This window comes from Oryzias melastigma, linkage group LG9 (assembly GCF_002922805.2).
Source record: "Oryzias melastigma strain HK-1 linkage group LG9, ASM292280v2, whole genome shotgun sequence".
Lineage (NCBI taxonomy): Eukaryota > Metazoa > Chordata > Actinopteri > Beloniformes > Adrianichthyidae > Oryzias > Oryzias melastigma.
In genome coordinates, this window is record NC_050520.1 from 12,384,045 (window position 1) to 12,409,073 (window position 25,029).

The following is a 25,029-nucleotide window of genomic DNA, read 5'->3' on the forward strand; positions in this document are numbered from 1 at the left end:
TGGATGGATGAACAGATGAGTAGATGGATGGATGAACAGATGAGTAAATGGTTGGATGAAGAGATGGGTGGATGGATGGATGAACGGATGAGTTGATGGAAAGATAGATGAACAGATGGATGAAAAGAGGAATGAATGAATGGATGAACAGATGAGTGGATGGATGGATAAATGAATGACTGGATGGATGATCAGATGGATAAAAAGATGAGGGGATGGATGAACAGATAAGTAGATGGATGAACAGATTAGTGGATGGATGAATGGATGGATGAATAGATGGATGGATGGATGGGTTTGGAAGAAAAGCAAAAAAAGGGTTAAAGGGATGTATATTAAAAAAAGATGTTAATATTTTTCTGGCATTCTCTTTGCTGGAAACTGCTTCCTGTCTTTAGGCCCCGCCCCTCCACCTGTCGATCACCTGCCTGCCATGAAGGTTGACTTTAATCCTCTGTTTTCTGCAGAATGCCTAAATCCAAGGAAGTTCTCTCCTCCACCTCTGGAAGCGACTCTGACAGCGAGGTGGAGACCAAGGTGAGTGAAAGATGAATGTGCTGAACATCAGAGTTCTGTAATCTGAGACAGAACCGGCTCCATCAGCTGACCCGGTGGAGGTTGTCTTCAGTCAGACTCTCCTGCTGGACGCTTTGATGGAGTGTGGTGGTTCTGTGATGGTGCTGGTCCGTCAGGGTCTGCTCAGATGGGTTTTCTCAAAGTTCTTTCTGTTTTTTTTAAAAAAAGATCTGGATCCACACATGGAGGTTGTTGTTCTTTGCAGACTCGTGTCCTCAACATGTTTGTGTTTGCAGGCAAAGAAGAAGAAGGTCAGTCCTCCAGAGAAGCCCGCCAAGAAACCCAAGACCGGCGAGAGCTCAAAGCCCGGGGGCTCGTCCCGCTCCGGCGGGGGGGCAGAAGACAACATGTTCCAGGTGAGCGTTGAGCCTCAGGTGTTCCTCTGAAGGGGTCGGGAGCTAACGTCCCGTTCATCTGCAGATCGGAAAGATGCGGTACGTAAGCGTCAGGGACTTCAAAGGGAAGGTTCTGATCGACATCAGAGAGTACTGGATGAACCAGGACGGGGAGATGAAGCCGGGGAAGAAAGGTGAGCCATCGTCCTTAAGCTCCGCCCGCTCTGGTCCTGCTGACCCATAATGCACCTGTTCTCCGTTCTCAGGCATCTCTCTGAACCCGGAACAGTGGAACCAGCTGAAAGACCAGATATCAGAAATCGACGAGGCCATCAAGAGAACATGAGCATTCCCGTCTGTCTGTTTTTGTAGCTTCTTTTTCCTGTTTTCTAAAGTTTCTCTTGTTTGTAGTTTCCAGTTGTGCTCAGTGGGGGGCGCCTATACTGTTTTTGTATTTGAGAATAAAGGTGATGGGAGCGTGGACGTCTGTGTGCTGCAGTCTGTTCTCCAGATCTCAAACCCGGGCCGCGGACCGGTTGGTGGTACCAGGATGCAGAATCTGATTCTGAAGGAAGTTTTGTTTTGGAAAACTTCTTCACCATTTCCTCTTTCTTGACAAAACGCTTTGTCACACATCGAAAGACCATCCACTGCTTTCGTAACGTGGAAGAAACCTCCAAGCTAGCAAAGTTCACAAAAAAAAACGTATTTAGAAAGTTTCTTTTGACAGAAAAGATCCAGTGGGGAAACAGAAGATCCTTCCACTTGAAAATAAAAGAAATGTGCATTTAACAGACAGAAACCAGCAGTCTTTGCTTCAAATTTAATTGTATTGCTACAGTTGTTCCCACAGACCACGACCTTTGCCCACAAAAGAGCCATTTGGGCCTGTTTGGTACTGATCAACACCTAATAGGACACGTGTCAAAGTCAAGGCCCGGGGGCCGGATCCGGCCCTCCTGGTAATTCTATCCGGCCATCCAGATCATTTTATTTTATTGTTATTAATGACCCGATGTTATCTTGTGCTCATTTCTATCTTGAATAATTTTGATAAAATATATTTTTATAGAGAATAAAGTATTTAACATTATTCAAGGTTTAAGTTGATTTATTCTGGAATAATATTCCAGCAATTTTATTTTTCATAAATATGTTAAAAAGCTACAGTTTTAAAGTTGTAAAAATTGGCATTCTAACTTTTTAGACTATTTACTAAGATATAGGTTATTTTGGAGTTCAGTCAATCACTGAAATGAAATGTAGAATACTTGAAATGAATCAGAATACTTTGTCATGTAGAGTATCAACACAGGTCGATGGTACAATGAAATGCTTGGGATGGGAAGCTGGTGAACTCGCCAGTTTTTACTTATACGTACAACAGTGTGTAAAATAAGTTAAAGTAATGAGTAATAAAGTAATAAAACGTAAAAATAAATAGGTAAAATATAATACTAAAAAGAAGAAGAAAAAAAAGAAGGTGATGATAATCCAGGTACATAAAACAAATGTGGTATGTACTGTAGAAGTATGAGACTAACATGGTCAGGATGGGTTTAAATATATTGCACATCAGTTATTTTAGATAGGACTTTATTGTCATTATCACAAGGACAATGAAATTGCAGCAACTGTCACAGTGCAAAAATAAATTTGGCCAACAGTAATGCAGCAAAACATAATATAAATATGAAAAAATATATATACAAAGAATTGTCCAATCTACATAAGTTGGCTCACATGTCCATCATCGATATTTGAGGGTGCTGTTCTGTGTTTAGAAGTCTGACAGCTTGAGGGTGGTCGTTGTCTCTGAGTCTTCCTCTGGCAGGCTCCTGTATCGTCCCCCAGAGGGTGGCAGTAGGAAAAGTCCTTTCACTGGGTGAATGTGGTCCTTGGTGAAGCTGCGTGCTTTCTGCAGACTTCTGCTGCGATGGATGTCCTGGATGGAAGGAAGGTGCTGCCGGTGATGTCCACTGTTGTTCGGACCTCTTTCTGTAGAGCTCTCCAGCTCTCAGGTGCAGTTCCCATACCACACCGTGAAGCAGCCCGTCAGAAGGCTCAGCTACATGCTAGTTTTGGCTCTTTTTTTGTTGTTTTTTGGGCTATTTTGGCATTTAGCTAATATTTTAGCTGGCTATCAGCTTCAGTGTTTTCCGCTATTAGCGTCAACTTATTTAGCTTTCAGCTTCAGTGTTTTTAGCAATCAATTTCGGCATCTTCAGCTGTCAGCATTAGCATCTTTACCGGCCAAATTAGCTTACAGCATTCAAACATAGCATTATCACAGGTAATGCTATATATCTAGTTCATAATTATGTTAAAGTTTTAAAAATTTAGTTTTAGTGTTAAATAAATGTTTATCCTGTTCGGCCTGTGACCTAAGGTGTGTTTTGGATTTTGGCCCCTTGTGTGATTGAGTTTGATACCCCTGCTTTAGGATGTTTTGAGATGGGGTGGGGGGCCTTAGAGGGGGGGTGTTTCCACTAGAATCTGACACCCCCCACCACCACCACCCTCCCCCTGTTTTCCTGTCAGGTTCAGCTGTTCAACGCTGACAGCAGATGTTCTGTGTGGGACGCTGACGGCTCCATCCCCGCTCAGACCCGTCCATCACAGAGAAGCTGAGGAGGGTTCCTGAGTTCTGCAGAGGAATGTTCCTGCTTTATCAGCACCGTCTTTATCTGCAGACCCCCCCCCCCACCTCTACAGGAACAGTCACATGTCTGATTCAAACAGCGTTTCTCCTCAACCTCTGCTCATGTTTTCAGAGATGGTTTTTAAAATAGCCCACTGGAAAATGCTTCAAAAGATCTGTCACATTAGTGAGGATTGCAGCGGTCTCCACGGCAACGGTTGCCACAGAAACAGAGTCTCAGGCTTACTAGCTTAGCAGTTTCCCTCTTGTGTTACTTTGACAACAGGAATGTCAAGTATCTGAAGAGAAGCAGACGGACCACTTTTGTTTGCTGCTTTCTTTCTTGTGGAGGTGTGTGTGTTTGTGTTTGTGTGTGTGCATGTGTGGTAAAGGGTTGCTGTGAATCCAAACACCTTCTAATGAACACTTTTCACTTCCTCCTGTTAATGTTTATAAGATAAAGGCCAGAAGAGCTTTGCCACGACCCACAAGGAGGACATATTTGATTTCCAGCTGATTTATTGAAGAAACTGAGAGTTTGTCATCCTAATAGTAGATTTGGTTAGTGGATGATCTGAAAGCAGCTGGAACCACAGCCACCAAGAAAACCATCAGGAAGACTTCACACCACAAGGGATTAACATCTAGCAGAGATAAAGTCCTCCTGCTGAAGAAGACACACGAGCAGATCCTCCTGAAGTTTGTCCATGAACACCTTCAGGATTCAGAGACAGACTGACAGAGAAGCTGCTGTGGTCAGATCAGACCAACATGGAGATCTTTGGCATCAACCCAACCGTTTGGAGGAAGAGAAATGCTGTCTATGACCCCACCATCCTCACTGTCAAGCATGGAGGTGGAAGCATCATGGTTTGGGGGAAGTTTTTTTTTTTTTTGTGCAGTTACTTCACTGTGTGGATGGGCGGAGCCATGTACCTTCAGATCCTGAGTGATAACCTCCTTCCCTCCGCCAGGAGGATTAAATGGGTCATGGTTATCTTCCAACATTCAACCGAGACAACCAAGAAGAAGAAGAACCAGATCGAGATCTTGGAGCGGTCCAGCCAGTCTCTGGACCTCAGTCCTCTAGAAAACCTCTGGAGAGCTGAAGCTCAGAGTTGCTATGCAACAGACACCAAATCAGAAGGATTTAGAAATAATTTGTAAGTAAGAGTGGAGCAGAATTCCTCTGATCTGTGCAGAAACCTGATCACCAATTACAAGAAACCTCCGACCTCTGTAGTTTTTCTCAATGAAATGCAAATTTTGTGGATTTTTTTTAATTTTTTTATTTTCTTTGTGATTTTTCTCTCACTGTTCCAATAGGATGACAGACGGTCAGCTTATTTTTAAGTGGAGAGACTACAAAATAAGCAGAGATCAAATACTGTGAGGTGGATCTCCTTCAGGGTCCTGGTGGGAGATGGTTTCCACACAGCAGTGCGTGTGACTTCTCACTGCTGGAGAGCTTCGTGGTCTCATGTGTTTCCGGTGACCTTGCTGTGGATCCTGAACCTGCAGCTCTCCTCCAGGAGCTGCTCCTCTCGGATGCATGAACTTGGTGTCCTGAAGTCCGGACCCCTGAGGAGCTCCAGTGGGGGTTATCTGTGAGGCTGCGAGAGGCAGACAGGAAACAGTCATTTCCTTCATGAAGAAGGCAGAAGATTTTTTCAGGCTTCATTTGGATGATTGACCAAAGTTTAAACAGTCACACAAAGAAAATAAATCGAAGCTTCTGCTGTGGGAATGATCATTTTCTCAAAATGTTCACATTTTGATCATACCTCCTGAAGGTCACTGACACCTCGAGTCATTAGAGCTGTGTCTGAATTCCCCCCTACTCACTACATAGTGCGTTCACCATTTTCTAGTGCTGTCTGGATGTACTAATCCCAAAATCGAGTGCACTAGAAGTTTCCCAGAAAACTAGCTTGCATCAATACTTACTAGATTAGCAAACATACCAACTATTTTGAATAAAAAATGGTTTAAATGTAATTTTTTAATAAACCATCCACATTTTCAACATCAGGAGACAATTGAGTCATAAATAAACTTTATGAAATGTTCTTATTGATTCGATTTTGACTTTGTGAAATCGGTGATGTACCCAGCGTTTGGGAAAACTAAAGAAAAGTAGTGAACATCGTGTCCAAATTGCCTTTAAAACCCAGGGCAGTATATAGTTTTTTTGTTGTCAGGGGTTATGGTGGGATTTTAGACACAACCTAGATCACATGTGTCAAAGTCAAGGCCCGGGGGCCGGATCCGGCCCTCCTGGTTATTCTATCCATTTTATTTTATTGTTATTACTGGTCCGATGTTATCTTGCGCTTATTTCTAATTTATAATTTTGACAAAATATGTTTTTACGGAGAGTAAAATATTGAAAGTTTTTTAAAGTTTAATTTAATTTATTCTAGAAGAAAATTCCTGCCTTTTTATTATCCATGATTATGTTAAAATATTATGGTTTTAAAGTTTTAAAAATCGGAATTCTGATAGCTTTTTGGACAATTTAGGCATTTACTAAATTTTTTAAGGCTATCTTGGAGTTTAGCTAATATCTCAGCTTCATGCTAGCTGTTTTGGCGTATTAGGCTTTTTATTTTCAGTTTTTTAAGTTATTTTGAAATTTTGCTATTTTTTCAACTAGCTAGCGGTTTTGCCTAACCAAAGTTTTTTATTTTTTATTTTTAACTAATTTGGCATTTAGCTAATATTTTAGCTGGCTATCAACTTCAGTTTTTTTGCTATCAATTTCAGCATCTTTAGTGGCCAAATTCAGCTTACACCATTTACACTAGCATTATGACAGGTAATGCTATATATCTAGATCATAATTATGTTATAGAGTTACGGTTTTAAAGTTTTAAAAATGTAGTTTTAGAGTGTTCAATAAATGTTTATCCTGTTCGACCCGTGATAAGGTGTGTTTTGGATTTTGTCCCCTTGTGTGATTGAGTCTGACCCTCCTGCTCTAGATAGTCCTGTACTGTACAGTTTTTTAGTAGTTAGAGAGTAGGGAGAGAATTGGACATAACCTTTATTCTGGTCCAGGTCACCTACCACAACAGACAGCAAATGTGAACCTCCCTCCACACCTGTAAAGCTGCCCTCTACACTCATGTCAGTTTCTCCTGCTTTCCCTACATCTCTGACATTTGGGTTTGATCTGCAGACGAATGAGGTCCTGACGGCATCACGAGGTCACAGGTCTGTGCTGGGAGGGTTGAGCAGTCACTTTCTCCTGTGGTGCTAAAACGGCAGCTCCTCTTATCTGCCTCTGGGGATCTCTTTAGCCCATCAGTGTAATGATGTAGATGATGAGAGTAGTTTCCTCTAACATGAACAGGAAGGCAGTCAGCAGATCCGCTGAGCCTGTGCCTTCCTGAGATCCAGCAGATTAAATCTCTCCCTCCATGCTTCCATATCTGAGGAAAATATTCTGGGATAATACTGACACAGTTTAATCTCATCCTAATCACGGACTTCCTGCTGGTCTGACCGCATGTCTGGACGAGCCACGTGCCTGCAGAGGTTCCTCGCTTTCCTCCTGGTTCCTGAAGGCTTCTCGATCCTCCGGGCACGGGTCATCACCAGATCCCTGAAGTCCCATCAGGTCTCTCACACAAACTGAGCACAGAAATAAATTAAGTTGTTCTGCAGAGATCTTTGTGCACCCAAACATCTGAAACGTTCTGGCATTTTTCCTCGATTTCCTTGTAAGAACCGTCTCCATCTGCATGTGCCATGAACAAAACGAAGCTGCTTCAGCCACAACTCCTCTCGTCTTGAAACAATCTGTAGAGACTCAAAATCAACAATGAATGTTGTTGATTCATGGAAGAAGAGTCACTGACTCAGAATGTTACATTTTACAAAGCATTCTCTCCATTCAGCTACAACTGAATTTGTAAAGCAACCAAAAACTAATATGAGGGTCCTTTCTCTGCTGATAGCCTCTCTGAATCAGTTGGAATGGGCCTTCAGTACGACAGATCTGACCAGAACTATTACTTTGTTTGGTTCACACACAGAGATCACAGGGGAGGTCCAGAAAATTAGATAAGTGACCAGATCATCAGATCATGAGGGTGTTGTATTTTGAATGTATAAGTAAAATATTTTTTTTTTATCTAAACTAATATGCTTGAAATGCAAAACGCTAATAATAATAACAATAAATTAAATATCTGATACTGGTCGGGGACAACATCTGATATCAATGGAGTCATCAACCAATCACGTGATCAGATCAGGACATCCCTAGTTTCAAATAACAACAGTCCAACCTGAAGATCCTTGTACAGCAAACAGTATTTGATCCAGTTCTTTCATGTTTTCCCGTTGGCTCTCAGAGCTTAGAGAGGAATTGGAATTGACTGAGAAGAGCAGGGTTTGTGAGGAGCTTCATTCTTCTGTTTGTCCTCCTGAAGAGTGTTCCTCTGCAGCTTTGTCTGACTTTAGGTAAAGTTCATGCCTGTGGCTGCTCGGAAGGAGAGCAGGATGGTAACTATTTGAACAAATTGTAGTTTTTAAGGTGACCTATCTGTGAGGAGGGGCGGTGGAGGATTTGTTGACATTTCCCAGACTCCTTCAGCTCTGGATGCATCAGCTGACGACACAAAGGCCGTCTGGACTCACACAGAGCTGTCTGTTGTGTTGAATCGGTTATGTGTTTCTGTGACTCTGCAGGTGTTTCCACAATGACAACTCTTGATATTTACACATTTAAATAAGAAAAAAAGAATCCCAAAGTTTTTTCTGTGAACAGAAGAGAAGCACTTACAGACACACAGGGACAAACAAGACTCTTGGATGGAAAATAAAAAAAAAATTTTAATTTAATCCTCCAAAGGTGGTGCTGGTGGGGTGGGGGTGGCGGTTGCTTTGGTTAATTCATGGGTTGTGGGGCAGCAGTTTAAGCAAAGACGTCCAGACTTCCCTCTCCCCGGTCACTTCCTCCAGCTCCTCTGAGGGGACTCTGAGTTGTTCCCAGGTCAGCCGAAAAACATGGTCTCTCCAGCGTCTCCTCGGTCTTCCCCGGGGCCTCTTCCCAGTGGGACATGCCCGGAACACCTCTCCAGGGAGGCGTCCAGGAGGCATCTGGACCAGATGACCGAGCCACCTCAACTGGCTCCTCTAGTTGTGGAGGAGAAATGGCTCTACTCTGAGCTCTCTCTGGGTGACTGAGCTTCTCACCCTATCTCTAAGGGAGCGCCCAGACACCCTCCTGAGGAAGCTCATTTCAGCCGCTTGTAGTCGGGAACTCGTTCTCTCGGTCACGACCCAGAGCTCATGACCATAGGTGAGTACTGGAACAAAGATCGACCGGTAAATTGAGAGCTTTGCTTTCTGGCTCAGCTCTCTTTTCACCACAACGGACCGGTGCAGCGACAACATAACGACGGACGCCGCTCCAATCCGCCTGTCGATCTCACGCTCCGATCTTCCATCACTCGTGAACAAGACCCCGAGATTTTTCAACTCCTCCACCTGAGGCAGGAACACTCCACCCACCAAGAGAGGACAAACTACCTTTCTCCGGTCGAGAACCATGGCCTCAGATTTAGCGGTGCTGACCCTCATCCCAGTCGCTTCACACTCGGCTGCAAACTGCTCCAATGCATGCTGGAGGTCCCGGTTTGATGGAGCCAACAGAACAACATCATCTGCAAAGAGCAGAAAGGAAATCCTGTGGTCCCCAAACCAGATCCCCTCCGGCCCCTGGCTGCGCCTAGAAATTCTGTCAATAAACACTATGAACAGAACCGGTGATAAAGGGCAGCCCTGCCGGAGTCCAGCGTGCACTGGAAACAGGTCTGACTTACTGCCGGCTATGGGAACCAAGCTCCTGTTCCAGTCATTCAGAGACCGGACAGCCCTGAGTAAGGCTCCCCGGACCCCATACTCCCAGAGCACCCTCCACAGGACACCACGGGGAACGCGGTCGAACGCCTTCTCCAAATCCACAACACACAAATGGACTGGATGAGTAAACTCCCACAAACCCTCCAGTACCCTGGAGAGGGTGTAGAGCTGGTCCACTGTTCCACGACCAGGACGGAAACCGCACTGTTGTTCTTGGATCTGAGGTTCGACCACCAAACGGGCTCTCCTCTCCAGTATCCTGGCTTAGACTGAGGAGTGTGATTCCTCGGTAGTTGGAACACACCCTCTGGTCCTGTTATGGCTGACATGCTGCGTCTTTGCCTGCCCTGTTGTTCTGTTCACCTGGCAGGTGGGGGCCAATTATCCTGATTACCACCTGATGGCTATTTAAACCAGAGGAGGCCCTCAACCTGGAGGCAGAGGCAGAGGAGGAGAAGACTGAGCAGCAGGAGCGGGAGATCTTTGAGTTGAAGTTGAGCTGGTTTGTTTGGTTTTCTTTTTTTTTCTTCTTTATTTCCTCGGCAGTCTTACACTGCCGGGTTTTTTTATGTTAGTTTTGGGGATGGACCTTGGCAGTCTTTATTTGCGGGTTTGCTTTGTTTCTTTTGTATAGGTAGACTTCTGTTAGGCAGCCTTAGCAGGGAGCTGCTGACTCCGACGGTCAAGGTGGCTGGGTAAGCAGACTCCCTGATTTATGTTATGTTTGGCCAAGGTTCCATTTCCCTTTGTTTTGATATTTTTTTTGAGCCAGCAAACTAATCATTCCTTTTTTCTGTTCTTTCTTTACAGTACACAGTTTAGTTCCTCAATAAAACTGTGTTCCTTATCTTCCTGTTGTTCAGTTTCATGTGTTATGGTCCATTTTTGTGTCTCCCCCCCTAGACTGAGGCTTGTCCACCTGTTGGGACCGTAACAGTCCCCCTTCTTGAAAAGGGGAACCACCATCCCTGTCTCCCAGTCCAGTTGTACAGTTTTTGTTTGCTACGTGATGCTGCAGAGACGTGTCAGCCAAGACACTCCCACAACATCCAGAGACTTGAGGTACTCGGGGCGAACCTCGTCCACCCCCGGAGCCTTGCCATCGAGGAGCTCTTTGACTACCTCAGTGACCTCAGCTGGGGTGATGGACATTTCCACCCCAGTGTCCTCAGCCACTGCTTCCTCAACGGAAGGCATGTCATCAAAGTTGAGGAGATTCCACCACCTGACAATGCCCCATCCCCACCTGCACTGAAAACGGTGCCTGCAGAAAAGTGTTTTCCCCTCCTGAGGCGCCGAATGGTTTGCCAGAATCTCTTCAAGGCCAACCGATACTCCTCCCAGGACCGAGTTTTTGCCTCCAAGACAGCCCGGGCCACAGCTCACTTAGACTGCCGATAACTGTCAGCTGCCTCTGGAGTCCCAAAAGACAGCCATACCTGATGGGACTCCTTCTTCAATTTGCCTGTATCCCTTACTTCCGGTGTCTATCACCGGGTTTGGGGTTGCCACCACGACAGGCACCAGAAACCTTGCTACCGCAGCTCCTGACCAGGTTCATGTCAGGTCAGGCCATTCCTTCCAATCACGCCCCTCCAGGTGCCACTGTAATTGCCCACATGAGCATTGAAGTCCCCCAGGTAGATGATGGAGTCCCCCCTTGGGGCATTTTCCAGTACCCCACCAAGAAAGCCAGGTACTCCGGACTGCTTTTTGACTTGTAAGCCGAAACCACTGTCAGAGACCTGTCCCCCACCCGAAGGCGAAGGAACACAACCCTCTCTTTCGCCGGTGTGAACTCCAACACTTGGCAGCTGAGCTTGGGGCTCACAAATAAGCCCCTTACCATGGGCAACTCCAGAATGGTAGAGAGTCCAACCTCTCTCGAGGGACTGAGTTTTAGAGCCCAGGCTGTGCACGGAGGTGAGCCCAACTATATCTAGCTGGTATCTCTCTACCTCTCGCACCAGCTCAGGGTCCTTCCCTCCCAGAGAGATGACGTTCCATGTCCCAAAAGCCAAATTCCATGCCCAGGGTTTGAGCTGCCGAGGCACTCGCCTTCGACTGCTACCCAAACCACATTGCACCGGCCCCTTCAGATCTCTCCTTCAGGTGGTGGGCCCACTGGGGAGTGATCCCAAGTTTCTTCTTCGGGTTGGACCCAACCGGGGCCCGTGGGAGGATCCCCAGCTACCAGGCACTCGCCTATGAGCCCCAACCCCAGGCCTGGCTCCGGGGTGGGGCCCGGTGACACCAATCTGGGCAACGTAACTAGATCTTTGTTATTACTTCTCATGAAGGGGTTCTGAACCGTTCATTGTCTGGCTCGTCTCCCAGGACCTGTCTGCCATGGGAGACCCTACCAGGGGCAAAAGCCCCCTGACAGTATAGCTCCTTAGATCACTTGAGCACTCAAACCCCTCCACCACGTTAAGGTGGCGATTCAAGGAGGGGACCGTTTCAGACCAAATCTTGTAAACAAAACCATGTGACCAAAGAAGTCTTTAGTCATTGGCCAGCAGTTACAGGGGCGAGTCAAAACAAAAAGAGAGAGATGGAGGTTTTACGGTGCTGCAGTTTGTCAGAATTTTTCACTTATTCAAACTTTTTATTTGGCTGATGGATTTTGAGTGTCTGTATGAAGGTCAAGTTCCACACTTTTTACTGCTGCTTTCTGTGCAGCAGAGGAACCCTGCAGGACGGTTACTGAGGACACTACGGCTACGAGGTACTCTGATAAGAGTTTATGACACATAGATTGTGAGGAAAACAGTGAGCAGCAATGTGGATCACATTAAAAGTTGTTTTAGTGAACCCAAATTCATCCAACCACATTTTAAGGAGTTTCTGTGTCTCATTGTTGTGGTGTTGTGACATTGTTTTTAAGAGAATTCTGTTAAGGAACTAGAATCCAGAAATTAGGATGACGTCACGGCAGCTCCCCATGTGCGTACTGCGTAACGAGACACAGAAAAGTGAGTCATAAGTGGTTTTAACTGTGCTAAAATTAACGCTCTAAAAAGTAATCAGTTGGACCAATTACTTCATTTTGGCTAACATGACAATCGATGCTTTACATTGGTTCACGGCTCACTGATCGCCTCACTCCTAACGTGTTTATCAAAGGCTACGGTGGCCGTCTTGGTTTAGTTATTTCAGTCTCAGAGCGGATCGTATTCCGACTGAAGGATCTCAGAGCGAACTGAAGCTCACTCCAATTGAAAGCGAACCGAGACCACCTCAAAAGATGGGTCCGAGAGCGGATCCTGGTCCTGGATTAGGATTAGTTTGTGTGTATTCAGACTGAACCTTTGTTCTGAATTACTGGGGAAATAAACTCTGGTTCACTTGAAGCAAACCAAATGTGTCCTGTCTGAATACACTCTCAGATTATTTTACAATTGAAAAATTTTCTTGATAAGATTATTTTCTTGCAAGAAAGAAAATGAGACAAATTATCTTGAAACGGACATCTTTTTGCTCTCTTAAGATTGTGTTTTTGCAGTGTGGAGAGAATCCAAAGAAGACCAGCAGAGAACCAGAAGAGGACAATGACCCAACATGGACATAAGGGGGTTTTCTGAGCAAGAGCTGCAGACGACATGCAGAGGACCTGATAAGAGCTTGATGAAAACCAGAAGTGGACTTGTAAAAGACCTTAAGAGAACCTGAAGAAGACCTGCAGAGCAAACGAGGAGGACCTGCAGAGGGCCTGATAAAGACCTAAATAGGAGCTAAAGAAGACCTGCAGATGGAGATGAGCTGAACTGGACCTAAAGAGCTTTTCTGCCAAGAGATACAAAGAACTTACAGAGAACCAGAAGACCTGCAGTGGACCAGAACTGGGCCTGCATAGGACCTGAGGAGAACCTGATGAGGACTGGTTCCTCTTCACAGACTTTCACTGTAAATTTATGAATTAACAGTGTTGATTGTTTTATTTTTTTTAAAGCCACACCGTCAAGTGAAAGTGGAGCTCTTACGTTAAAGCTTAATGGACTGAGGCTCTTTGTTGAGAGTATTTTCACTATCAGGCGGCGGCTGATAAGGCTGCTCAGCGCTGCCTGTTTCCCTTCCTCGCTCCTCCCTGGAGATGTTAAGTACAGGGAAATGAGTGTTCTCCTGCTGTGTTTGATGTCCTGAGACATGGAGCGCACGAGAACAATGTTTTTATCTCTGATGCACGCCAAGATTAACGCTGTAAGCATCAGTTTAATTTGACGCTGATGTCTGCAGAGATCACACATTTCATGCAGCAGATTCCTCTGTGCAGTCTGATAGGAACACGAGCTCCCACAAGGATTTATTAAAGGAAATCAGCTGTCAGAGCTGAGATCTGCAGCTCATAAACCATGAAGCTTGTGAGGAACTGCGTTTCTGTAGCAACAAAACCAGCACAAGATCAACGGCTTTTTTTTTACATTTTTCTTGAAGGCATAATCGACTCAGATATGACATAGTAAAGGGCAGCATCTGTTTTCTATCTGACATTTTAATATGGTAAAGTGTCAGTCATTACTCCTTCACGATCCTAAAACCCCTGAACCCCCTGCCCTCACAAACTTTCCTGTTTACACTCTGCTTGATTAAAGGACACGAGTGCTGTTTGAAAAGTCTAATAATGGTAGAGGAACTAAACCTGTCCCACTCAGGAAGCATTATTCTCACTTCCACGTAAGAGTGCAGAATGGAAACGGTGGAAAAACAAAGTGGTTCCTTCATTGAGCGCTCTCTGACTCCCACAGCGAGCCTCCACCAACAAACTACTCCACACCATGATTGTGGCAGATTCGTTGAAACTCGCTTTGTTTCAGCTCCTGTCAAACATTCTGGTGGGGTTCCTTGTTGTTCCACATCGTTTTTGCAGAGAAGCTGCAACAGCTTCAAACGTTGAAGAGCAGCTGAAACCAAACCTTCACACAGTCTGGTTGATCAGGAAGCCCCACACCCCCACGTCACACAGGAGTCGTTGCTGGACCCGACTGTGACTGCAGCAGAACAAATGCTCTTCTCAGTGTGTCAGGACGAGTGTCAGGGCTTCTACACCAAACCTTAAACATTCGGAGGAATCTGTGCCTTTTTACTTGAGTGTGTATATAAGGTCCTACAGATGCTGCTAGTGGCCAAGGACCTTCATTGGTTTGCAGTCCTGATACCAGTAAATGTAGATGTTACTGATGATTTTCAGTTTTTTAGATTGTCATTGCAGAAGAAGAAATGTGGCCCAGTGATCCTGTTCCTCTCTTTTTGTTAAAGTCACACTCTGATCATCTTTTGATCTTTTGTTAAACCATTCCCAGTGTTTTTTTTATTATAATTACACAATTTTAAGACAAAAAAAGAGTCATTCTTTAGGACATAGTTTCTGCAGAGCGGCAGGAGTTCATTAGAGCTTCTGCTGAGTTCTGGGTGGGACTGTTGGGAGCAGGGAGCTTGTGGCCCGGCCAACGTATTATAAATATGTTCTCTTTCAAACTGCATTTTTTTCCTATTTGCTCCTAATTCATGACATTTTGAAGTAAGACAGACTCAGAAACACAATTTTAAGCGTATTTTTTTTAAATATTTGTCCCACATCTTCAGAAACATGTAAAAATCCCAAACATTTCACCAAAGTGGTTCTTCAAGGTTGTAAATGGACAAATGAAGAAGACCCAAAAACAGTCTGAATGAAGTTTGAAGTCTGATACTGAGGCCAGATTATGCATTCAGCAGGTAATATAATGAGACCACTAAAGCAGAGATCCACAACGTTTTTCAGGCCACGGACCGGTTTAAATTAGACAATATTCTAATGGACCAGTCCGAACGAGGCTGAAATTGGCATTTTTAAGTCTGGTTTGTGAAAATCTATTTTCAAAATAAAATGCTACTACAAGAAATTTTGTTTCAAAAAGTCTAAAAATATCAGTACATTTTTTTTTATATAGATGATGAAGATTCAATGAAACAAAGTTGTTGATTTGTACAAGTCGTTTCTGGTTTGGAAAAAATCCACAAAGAAAACATTACATGTTTTCCCCCATAGAATGTCATCTTTACATCAATCCAGACTCTGATTATCTTTCAGAGCAAAAATATTCATCATGCTTTGTCTTTACATGAATCCTCATTCATTAGGTATTTTTTCAATACAAAGGAACATTTTCGGTGCTTAAGTTTCTGATCCTAATTCAGCCTTTCTCTAGGAAAATCCGCTATGTCTCCAACTTTGTTATCTGTGTGTGAAACAGTCGAGTCTGTGGATTAGATAGAGCAGCTTCTGCTACATCAGAACAACCGTCTGAATAATTCTGTATATGAAGAAAAACTGTAGTTTAGTCTGTAAACAGCAGCTTTATTGTTCTCTGAAGGCTCTTGTTTGGTCTCCTCTATGACTCTTTTCTCGTAATTTTCCAAATACGTTTTATTATTTGGTTTTTGTATTCATCTTTGAGCTACTAGCTTGGCAATCTAGTTAACCATGCAGATGCTTTAAGTCATGTGACCAAAACGGATGTTGTGAACAGAATCCAAAATAAAACTTCTTCAGGATCAGAAAATAAACTATTATTTCTTTCTGTCTGCGGCCCATTACCAAGTGACCCACAGACCGGTACCGGTCCATGGCCTGGAGGTTAGGGAGCGCTGCACTAAAGCACCAAAGCGCACAGGAATCCCCAGAGACAGGGAGTAACAAGTTTCAGGCACTTCCAAGGTGGTGGTGCAGAACGGCAGGTGACGTTCTGGAGTTTCTTACTCGTTTGGCCAATGGTGGATTCCCATTCGTCAAATCAAATGTATGGAGCCAAGATCTAAGTCAAACCAAATCAAGTAAAAAGTGAGGCGAGAAGTAGCTGTTATAGGTCCAAGGGGAGCTCTGGCACCTTTGAAATGAGAATACTTTTAAAGGAAACTAACTCTGACTGGTTCAACTAAGAACCAATGTTCTTAATTTCCCCGTCTCCGGCTTCTGCAGGTTCTACAAAGAGCTTCATGATTATGTTAGCATACACTCTCTCCTAAACTCCAGTTAAGTTTGATCCTAAAACATTTTCTAAAAGCAGGATTAAAAGCATGGAAATCCAGAAATGGTGTGAAAAGCAGAATCCAAACAAACAGCATGTACAGTCCTAATGAGAACGGAAGTATGAAGAAGGAAGGAAGCCATTTCTTCCTGAGAGGAGCTGAGAGGAGATGCATTCCACTGCAAATGGTCGGCGTGAGGAGTGTGAGATTCATCTGATAAAGCCCTTCTTGACGTCATCAGCAGCTGATGGGACATGAATGGCTTCCAAATCCGCATCAAGACAGGCTAACGAGGAAAGAGCGCTCTGGTGATTACAGCAGCGGTGCCAAACATCAGATATGAGTCCAAACCTCGTTCCCTCACATGCAGCTGCACGCTTCAGCATCGTGACCTGCTGAAGACGATGATCTGAAGACCTTTAGACCTTCGTCTGTGTTACTGAGATACTGTTACTGACCTGCTGTCTGTAGGTAAAACCATGACGATGATCAAGCTTTTATTCTGATTCTTCAACATTGTTTGCTTAAAATGCAAAGAGATGAATTTGTTTGTGTGTAGGTGCACGTACAGATGTTGTGCAGGACTGTCACAAGTCTGAGTCTGTGCAATAGTGTGCAGAGGTGAAAATTTGTGCTGGTGTGCCTGAGCACCAGTGTGGCGAGGTGTGAGTCTGAAGAGGTGTGTCTACAAGTGTGAGCTTGTGCAGACGTGTCTGCAGGTGTGAGTCTGTGCAGATGTGTCTACAGGTGTGAGTCTGAAGAGGTGTGTCTACAGGTGTGAGCTTGTGCAGACGTGTCTGCAGGTGTGAGTCTGTGCAGATGTGTCTGCAGGTGTGAGTCTGTGCAGATGTGTCTACAGGTGTGTACTTGTGCAGATGTGTCTACAGGTGTGAGTCTGTGCAGATGTGTCTACAGGTGTGAGTCTGTGCAGATGTGTCTGCAGGTGTGAGTCTGTTCAGATGTGTCTACAGGTGTGTACTTGTGCAGATCTGTCTGCAGGTGTGAGTCTGTTCAGATGTGTCTACAGGTGTGTACTTGTGCAGATCTGTCTACAGGTGTGAGTCTTTGCAGATGTGTCTACAGGTGTGAGTCTGTGCAGATGTGTCTACAGGTGTGTACTTGTGCAGATGTGTCTAAAGACGTGTACTTGTGATTTGTTTTTACTTTTTTCTTCTTTAATGGCTTAGGTCAACTTGATTTGATTCTGCTGACCTGGTTGGATCGTTAGAATACAAATGAATTCACTGATTCATCGATGCGACCCTAAAATATATGATGTTTGCCTGATGAAGATCTGGTTTACTGTAACCTTTTGCTGCCAGTTTAATTCACACATCCTGCAAAAAATGCAGGTTGGAATCATTATCAGGATTATTTTTCTTTGAAACACTTCAAAGTGAAATTTGAATTGATCTATTTTAACTAAACAGAAACTTTAAACTTTTCTGTCATGTGTTAAGAAACGGTTGGATCATGTGGTTTGAAGGTTCATTTGATATTAACAAATAATCAAGGTTTTCCAGAGAGCAGGTTGTAGTTGAAGAAATAAAAATAGATTTATTTTTTTTTAACCTTAGATCAAGAGCTCCACCTGACCTGACTCTGACTGCTTGTATTTGATTACAGTTTGCCTTTTCTTTAAAAATATTCCTGTTAATGAAGATAGGGGAAACAAAGGTTGAGACAAACACAAATGCAAATATAAGTTGTTTTGTGGGGAACCAGCACTAGAACTCAGCTTTGAAACATCAGCAGGGAGTAAATGTGATTGGAACACAATAATGATACACTTTTAAAACAAAAGAGAAGATGAAAACCAGAGAAATGAAGACCTCTACAGACCGCCTGAGGACTTTGCTGTCATGTTTGTAAGAGTCTGGGTTTGGTTCTGACTGAAGAATGCTGACGTTTATTGAAACAGATTGAGTCCACAGACCTGAGACTGGGCCATGGTCCATCGATGACCTACACACCTGTTTAATGAACACAAGGCCTCTTTAACTCTCCTTTGAAAAGACACTTTCATTGGTTATTTTACCAAACGCCTGCTTTGTTCTTTATTATTCGACCATTTGACTCCAGCTCTGCTTTGATTCTAACAATGTTAGTGGAGAAAAGCACCGTTAACCTGCAGCTACCAGGACGCACATTCACTGACAGGAAGTGATGAACGACTGTTTCACCGAGTCGTTGCTGCAGATTCAGACAAACATCTAGTAGAATGACTTAGTAACATATCATTGTCCTGTAGATGTTTGAGTTTGTGTCTGCTCTAATGAACTGAACAGATTTGTTATTGATGTCTGACAGAAAACTGGCAGCAGCAGAAAGGTTGTGTTAGTGTTAATGTTATTTAAATCTTAACAAGTCCTGAAATACCAGTGGAGGAGGAGGAGGAGGAGGAGGAGGAGCAGGAGGAGGAGGTGTTGCTGCAGTCTTCTTCAGTCACAGAGCAGCATGAGGTTTAGCTCATCTGAATGTCTGACTTTCACTTTCCTTCCTCCCATCCTCCTGGTCCTTAACTTCTGTGGGAGTTCTCAGGTTAACATGAGGTGTTAAACACAGATAAAACTTTGAATCTTAACCACCTCACAGTGAGAAGGTTCTGGTTCAAATCCCAGCTGGTTCTTTCTGTGTGGAGTCTGCATGTTCTACTTGAGCATGTGTGGGTTTTCTCTGAGCATCCCTGTCCAAAAACATTGAAAGGTTATTTGATATGGAGAGAAAATAGACTCACTCTGATTTGTGCGTGCGTAATTCTTGATTTGTAACTCATATAATACCTTTTGTGCATAAGTAAAACATTATAAAATTAAAAAACATACAATTTACACATGCACAAATTAAAATTACAACAGCTTGAAACCAATTACACATGCAAATCTTTAAAAATTACGCTCTTCAGAACCCACAACACACCAGAATCTGTCGTGAGACTTATTTCTCATCTCACAAATTTGTCCATGAGTGATGCGTTCAAGTGCTACTAGAATGCTTGTTCATCAGAGTTTTCTTATCCACTGTTTTGAACTTAGACTGTGAATAATATCCGGTGAAACTTGACATTTTCCCACATTCTTAGAAAAGATATTCCTGATAACTAATATAAAAAAGTCAAAATAAGCGTTTTTAAAACACTTCTCCCTTTAAAAATAAGAATTGATGTGTTTGTGTGCTTAAGAGGTGATTTGTGCATATTTTGTAAAGATTTGCATGTGTAAATTGTATTTTGTATTTTTTTTTTACATTTTGCAATGTTTTTACTTATGCACATACAAATCTAAAGTTATGCATAAATCAAAGATTACGTATGCACGAATCAAGAGTATTAAATGAATTAAAATCTCCTGGAACTTCTTACTGCTCATCTATTGAGGCTACGAAGAACCACTCCAGGATCCAGGTTTTTGTTTGGTTCTAAAACTAAGAGTCTTAGTACTGTTGATCCATGTGTTCCATCTCAAAAGTGAAGACTTCATATTCACAAGTAAAATAAGTTCTATCACATAAAGTATTCATGTTAATCTCCCTAAAACTGAAGCTGATAGTTTATTAGGAAACCCAGACTCAATGACTGCTGAATTAGAAATGCTATAAAGTTATTTTGATTCTCTTCAGGTTCTGTTGGACATTTGATGCTTTTTTTTTCTTTAATTCAGTAAGGGTTTATCTCCACTACCCTGCAAACATTTCAATATGGCCACCATATGGTTTACCTCTGGGCTGAATTGGTGGGCCCCAGGTGTGTTTGCCCACAGTGGTTTGGGTGGGGACTCAGTGGTCTGGGTCTCTACGCTAACCAGCCGCCCAGTGGAAAGCATAGCGAGCTAACAAGCTGCCTGGTGGACAGCATTGCGAGTTAGCGAGCTCCACTCGCCAGAGAGCCAGACTACTGAGTCCCCACTCAAGCCAGCGTGGGCAAATACAGGTGGGGAGACCATGGAACCTGAGGACAAACCCACCTGGGGCCCACCCATTCAGCCCAAAGGTAAATCGTATGCGGCCCACGTTGAAATGATCACTGGGGGCTCTTTGGGTATTCAGTATGGACCTTACACCAAAAACCATTGATGTAAACTCCAAAAACAACCCCCTAGAAATAAGTAGAAAATTCTTACAATTTGAAAAAAAAATCTCAAAATAAGCAAAAAAAATCTGCCAATGGCTTTAAAAATATGGTCTTTTTAAAAATGATTATTTTAAGAAAAAAAATCACTAGCACATTTTTTCTTAAGTTAGAGATATTTTACTATTAAAAAACTTATTTGTCTTGTAAGACAGAAAATAAATTTTCTGGTGATAAATGTCTTTATTTTTTTAAGATTCAGTTTTTGCTGGGCAGTACAGTTTGATTTATTATAATCTACAACCCTATAACCTGCTATAATGTGTCAGACATTTGCTTATTTGGACATTTCTTTGTGTACTACAATAAGACAACCGGGGTTTGGTGCTGAATGAATAAACTGAAATGAAAAACTATAAGAAACCTCCTGAGAGATTCCTTCAGACTTTCTGTCATCCGAACAGAGTTTGTTTGCTGCACAGAATCACTGAGGGTGACTTGTATTTCTCCACTTCCCAGGTCGTTATTGTAAATAATGTTCTTAACAGCTTAAATAAGCCCTGTGACAGACTGGCGATCTGTCCAGGCTGAACCACGCCTTCGCTCATCAGTAGCTGGGTTAGGCTCCGGCACCCCCGCGACAAAGCGGCCAAGAAGATGAATGAATGAATGAACAGCTTAAATTAAGGTTAAGAAAAAAGAGGAGTCTCTCACAGGAACACCAGTTGGTTTGCAGTCAGTCTGAGTCAATTCTGGTGAGAGTTAAACTTGACCAGGTTTGGGTTTTGTCACATTTTTGTTCATACTTTTTTGTAATAATTTGTAATCAAATCAAAAGACCAAATGCTTTGGCTTTTGGAGCCTTTAGATCCAATTCTCCAGGACTCCGTTAGTGGAAGGTAGGTATCTATGTGTTGTGTTACCTTTGGTGGACCAGTCATCGTAGTAAGACGAGAGCTGAAGACAGCTCTTTGTTCCTTCCTTCACCTCAGGCCACAAAGTTGTAAATAAAAGCATAGATTCTTCCGGAGAAAATGAGATTCCTTCAGCTCGGCTGCGGTCTCCTTTAGAGATAAGGTGTGAAATTCAACGATCCGAGAGGAATTCGAAAAGGAGCTGTTACTCCTCCACATCCAGAGGAGCCTGCTGAGGTGGTTTAGATGTCTGGCGTGAATGCCATCCTAGTGAGGCGTTATGGGCATGTCCAACCGGGAAGAGCCCTCATGGGAAACCAAGAACACCCTGCATACAAGTCAGATATCTCTGCTGGGCTGGAATAGCTTTGGAATCCTCCTGGAATACCAGGAACAAGTGGGAGAGGGATGTGTGGGCATCCAGACAGACTGGTGTCACTGCAACCCGGACAAGCAGTGAAAAACAGATGGAGAAAAAAAGAGAACAAATGGTAAAAACCTACAGGAGCCTTTAGTTCAGGGGTCTCAAACTCCGTCTACCTCGGGGCTGCTGAAGGCAGAGTCTGGCTGAGACTGGGCCGTAGGGGGTTCCATTTGTGCCAAAAGTTTTTGCATCCGCTGTCTACATCTTTGGTCCATTGTCTATGTCTACTGAACAAGTTTATTGAACATTTGTTCATGTCTATGTACTACTAAGCAATATCTTCTGTGTGTTTCTGTGAAACGACAGGAGCTATCGACGTTAGCAACTGTTGCTAAGGACTTTTCTGACGATCACATCCAAAGACATTGCTTAGTAGACATTGAACTAGGAAAAATATCAATTTGGGGGCCACAAATGGCCCGCGGGCCACCAGTTTAAGACCCCTGGGTTAGTTACTTTGGTGATGCTGGATCTCTGAACTGGACTCTGGCTCACAAACATTTACAGAGGAAACTGAAGCTGCGCGTGTGGCAAATAAATCACTGCTAACAACTAGAAAAGTTGCATTACCTGCAATAATATTAAGTGTGAATGCTTTTTGCTGAAAGTAGTCACTGAAGATGCAGAAACTATTTGCTGAAAATGGTGACACAATTCACTTGAATTGTTGAAGGGATTTTCTGAAAATGAAAAAAGCTGTTTGCAAAATGTTAATTTTGCTAAAAGACTGTAAATTTTGTTTAAGAACATGAAAGAACGCTGAAGTTGACCTAAATTCCTGAAAAATTTGTAGTAAAATTGCTTAAAAATATGTAATACATGCCAATTCTGCAAACATATTTAGTGTGTTTCTTAAATATGAGCTAAGCTCCAAATTAGCCCATAAAAATCTTAGTAGATAACAAATTAGCCCAAAATGTTAACATGTTGCTAAAACATTAGCCAAACTCCATTAGCATAAAAAAACAACCTCAGTAGATGCTAAATTTGCCCAAAAAGTTAGCACATTGCTTAAATACTAGCTATTCTTGAAAATTACTATAAAGATGAAAACATAACCCATGAATATATTTAAAGGTTTGGTGCTAATCTACTTAAAATTTTCAAATTGAAATTTTCAAATTTAAAGATGTTCTCATTTATTTCCTATGGGGCATATTTTGCTCAATATTTCAAAAAGTTTACGAATATCAAAAATACAAGCAGTAATGTCTTGAACAAGCTGAACGTTTTTATATCAAGATTGCTGAAATCACTGAAAGTGAGATTGAGTTCCTACGAAAAACGTACAGAAAGGAGCAGCAGAATCACACATTTAGTTTAATAGTAGAAGCATAAATAGATGCTGCCACAGGGTTTGATTGAAAGTGTACTAAGCTGTCAGTTTAAAAACAAATAAGCTACATCCTATTTCTTTTTTCTTATTTCTCTCACTGGGGTCACCACAGCCAATCATCAGTTCCCATCGGTCTCCTCTGCATCCTCCTCACTGACACCATCCATCCTCATGTCCTCCTTCACCACATCCAGGAACCTCCTCTAGTCTTCCTCTCTTTCTCAACATGTCCAGTCATCTCCATCTGCCTCCCTGCATTTATCTCCCGAACATCTACCCTGATCTGATCCTCTGATGGATTCATTCCTGATCATCCTCACCAGGAAGTTGAGTTTCCACACCTGAGCTCCGGTGCAATCAGACCAGCTGGTGTTCAGGACAGACGTCCTCCACCACGAGGGTGTCAGTGTTGGATGCTGTTTCCTGTCATTGGCAGACTGCATCCAAACATGTCAATAACTCAACCGTTTTACAACCCCCCCATTCACCAAAGGTACTTCTTCCTCTGAAATGATGACAGAAGCAGAACATGGAAGTGAAAATATTTAGATGGACAGAAAAGAGCGGAGTCATTAACACCAGTTATTATTAAAAGTACACAAACATATGCTCCAATAAATACATTTTGTACATTTAGATTTATTGCTTCTCCTGTTTTATTTCCTTTTTCTGTCATTTAGTGTAATCCATCCAAAACTGGAACAAACACAGACAATCCTGCAGAAGGAGAGTACCCAGACTCCTCACAGTGAGGCCTGGGGCAGGATGGATCTCCGTCACCACGACGACCTCCTGATGAACTCGTGTTGGTGGTGGAGTCTTCTTCATTCAGTCTCCCTGACTTTCAGTTTCTGGGCTGAGAAGCTAAAGCTGAAGTTGACGTTGGTTCTGAAACGTCCGTGGTTTCAGGAACTTCAGTCAACACCAGAAAAGCAGGAAAATGAGAACATCCCCGGTGAGTGGGACGTCAGATTGTTCATGTCCTTCACAGCCAGCCATGTTGGAGCTCCAGACTCAGCGGGCGGACTGTACATGACAAAGACCCACAGGGCAGCTGCAGTCTGTGATGGCAGCTGAACCTTACAGACGGGAGTCTTCTGTCACTGAGGCTTCAGGAACGCTCAAGCTCTCTGCCAGGCGTGCGCCGCTAAGTGGTAGTCCTGGAGCTTTTTCCTGCAACAGAGGAGAGCGTGTCAGATGTTTTTTCTTTTCCCACTCTGACATCATTCACAGGCAGATGGAGGAGCAACAGCTTCACGTTCACTGTTTTATGAATGAGGCTCAAACTCCTGCAGCTGTCAGCTCTGCAACAGACAGGTGGGGGCGCTGCAGGCATCTGCTGCTGGATTTTCAGACTTTAAAAAAGTTTCTTAAACTAAACACATTGTTCCTAGGTATCCAAAGGATGTCTAGATGCAAACAAAGATAAACAATAAAATACTTATTTGGTCAAACCTTAACATTTCTGTCAACAGGCCCAAAAACTTAACAGAATACCAGAAACTTGATGTTTACAATGTTTTTAGAGTAGAGGTGATGAATGTATAGCAACATTGACTTGTGTAAACAGATCGATGATGGGAAGAGGGGGTAGGGTTGCTCTGGGTCAACAGTCCCGCCCTCAACTCAAGGGTGAACTTCTGATGAACTACTGCCGCTCTGCAGAAATTATGTCAGGGGTGTCAAACTCAATCGCACAAGGGGTCAAAATCCAAAACACACCTTTATTGAACACTCTAAAGCTGCATTTAAAAAACTTTAAAACTGTAACTTTTATACATAATTATGAACTAGATAAATATAGATATGTGATTATACTAGTGTGAATGCTGTAAGCTGAATTTGGCTGCTGAAA

General features: G+C 43.1%; 2 protein-coding genes across 2 annotated transcripts in view; one reads left to right on the top strand and one right to left on the bottom strand.

The window, feature by feature from the left end:
- Positions 1-467: 467 nt before the first annotated feature.
- On the top strand, positions 468-1,394 carry sub1b (SUB1 regulator of transcription b; the record flags this gene model as incomplete). Its single annotated transcript, XM_024260242.1, is given in 4 exon segments — positions 468-537; positions 813-932; positions 997-1,105; positions 1,178-1,394. Coding segments are annotated over 4 exon segments (378 nt in total). The 3' UTR covers positions 1,258-1,394.
- Positions 1,395-23,704: 22,310 nt separating this feature from the next.
- The window catches only part of npr3 (natriuretic peptide receptor 3), a 35,563-nt gene continuing 34,238 nt past the window's right edge, over positions 23,705-25,029 (bottom strand). Inside the window, exon 8 of the mRNA XM_024260098.2 lies at positions 23,705-24,347. Within this exon, the coding sequence (XP_024115866.1) occupies positions 24,296-24,347 (52 nt within the window). The 3' untranslated portion in view covers positions 23,705-24,295. The remainder of the gene's footprint in view (positions 24,348-25,029) is intronic.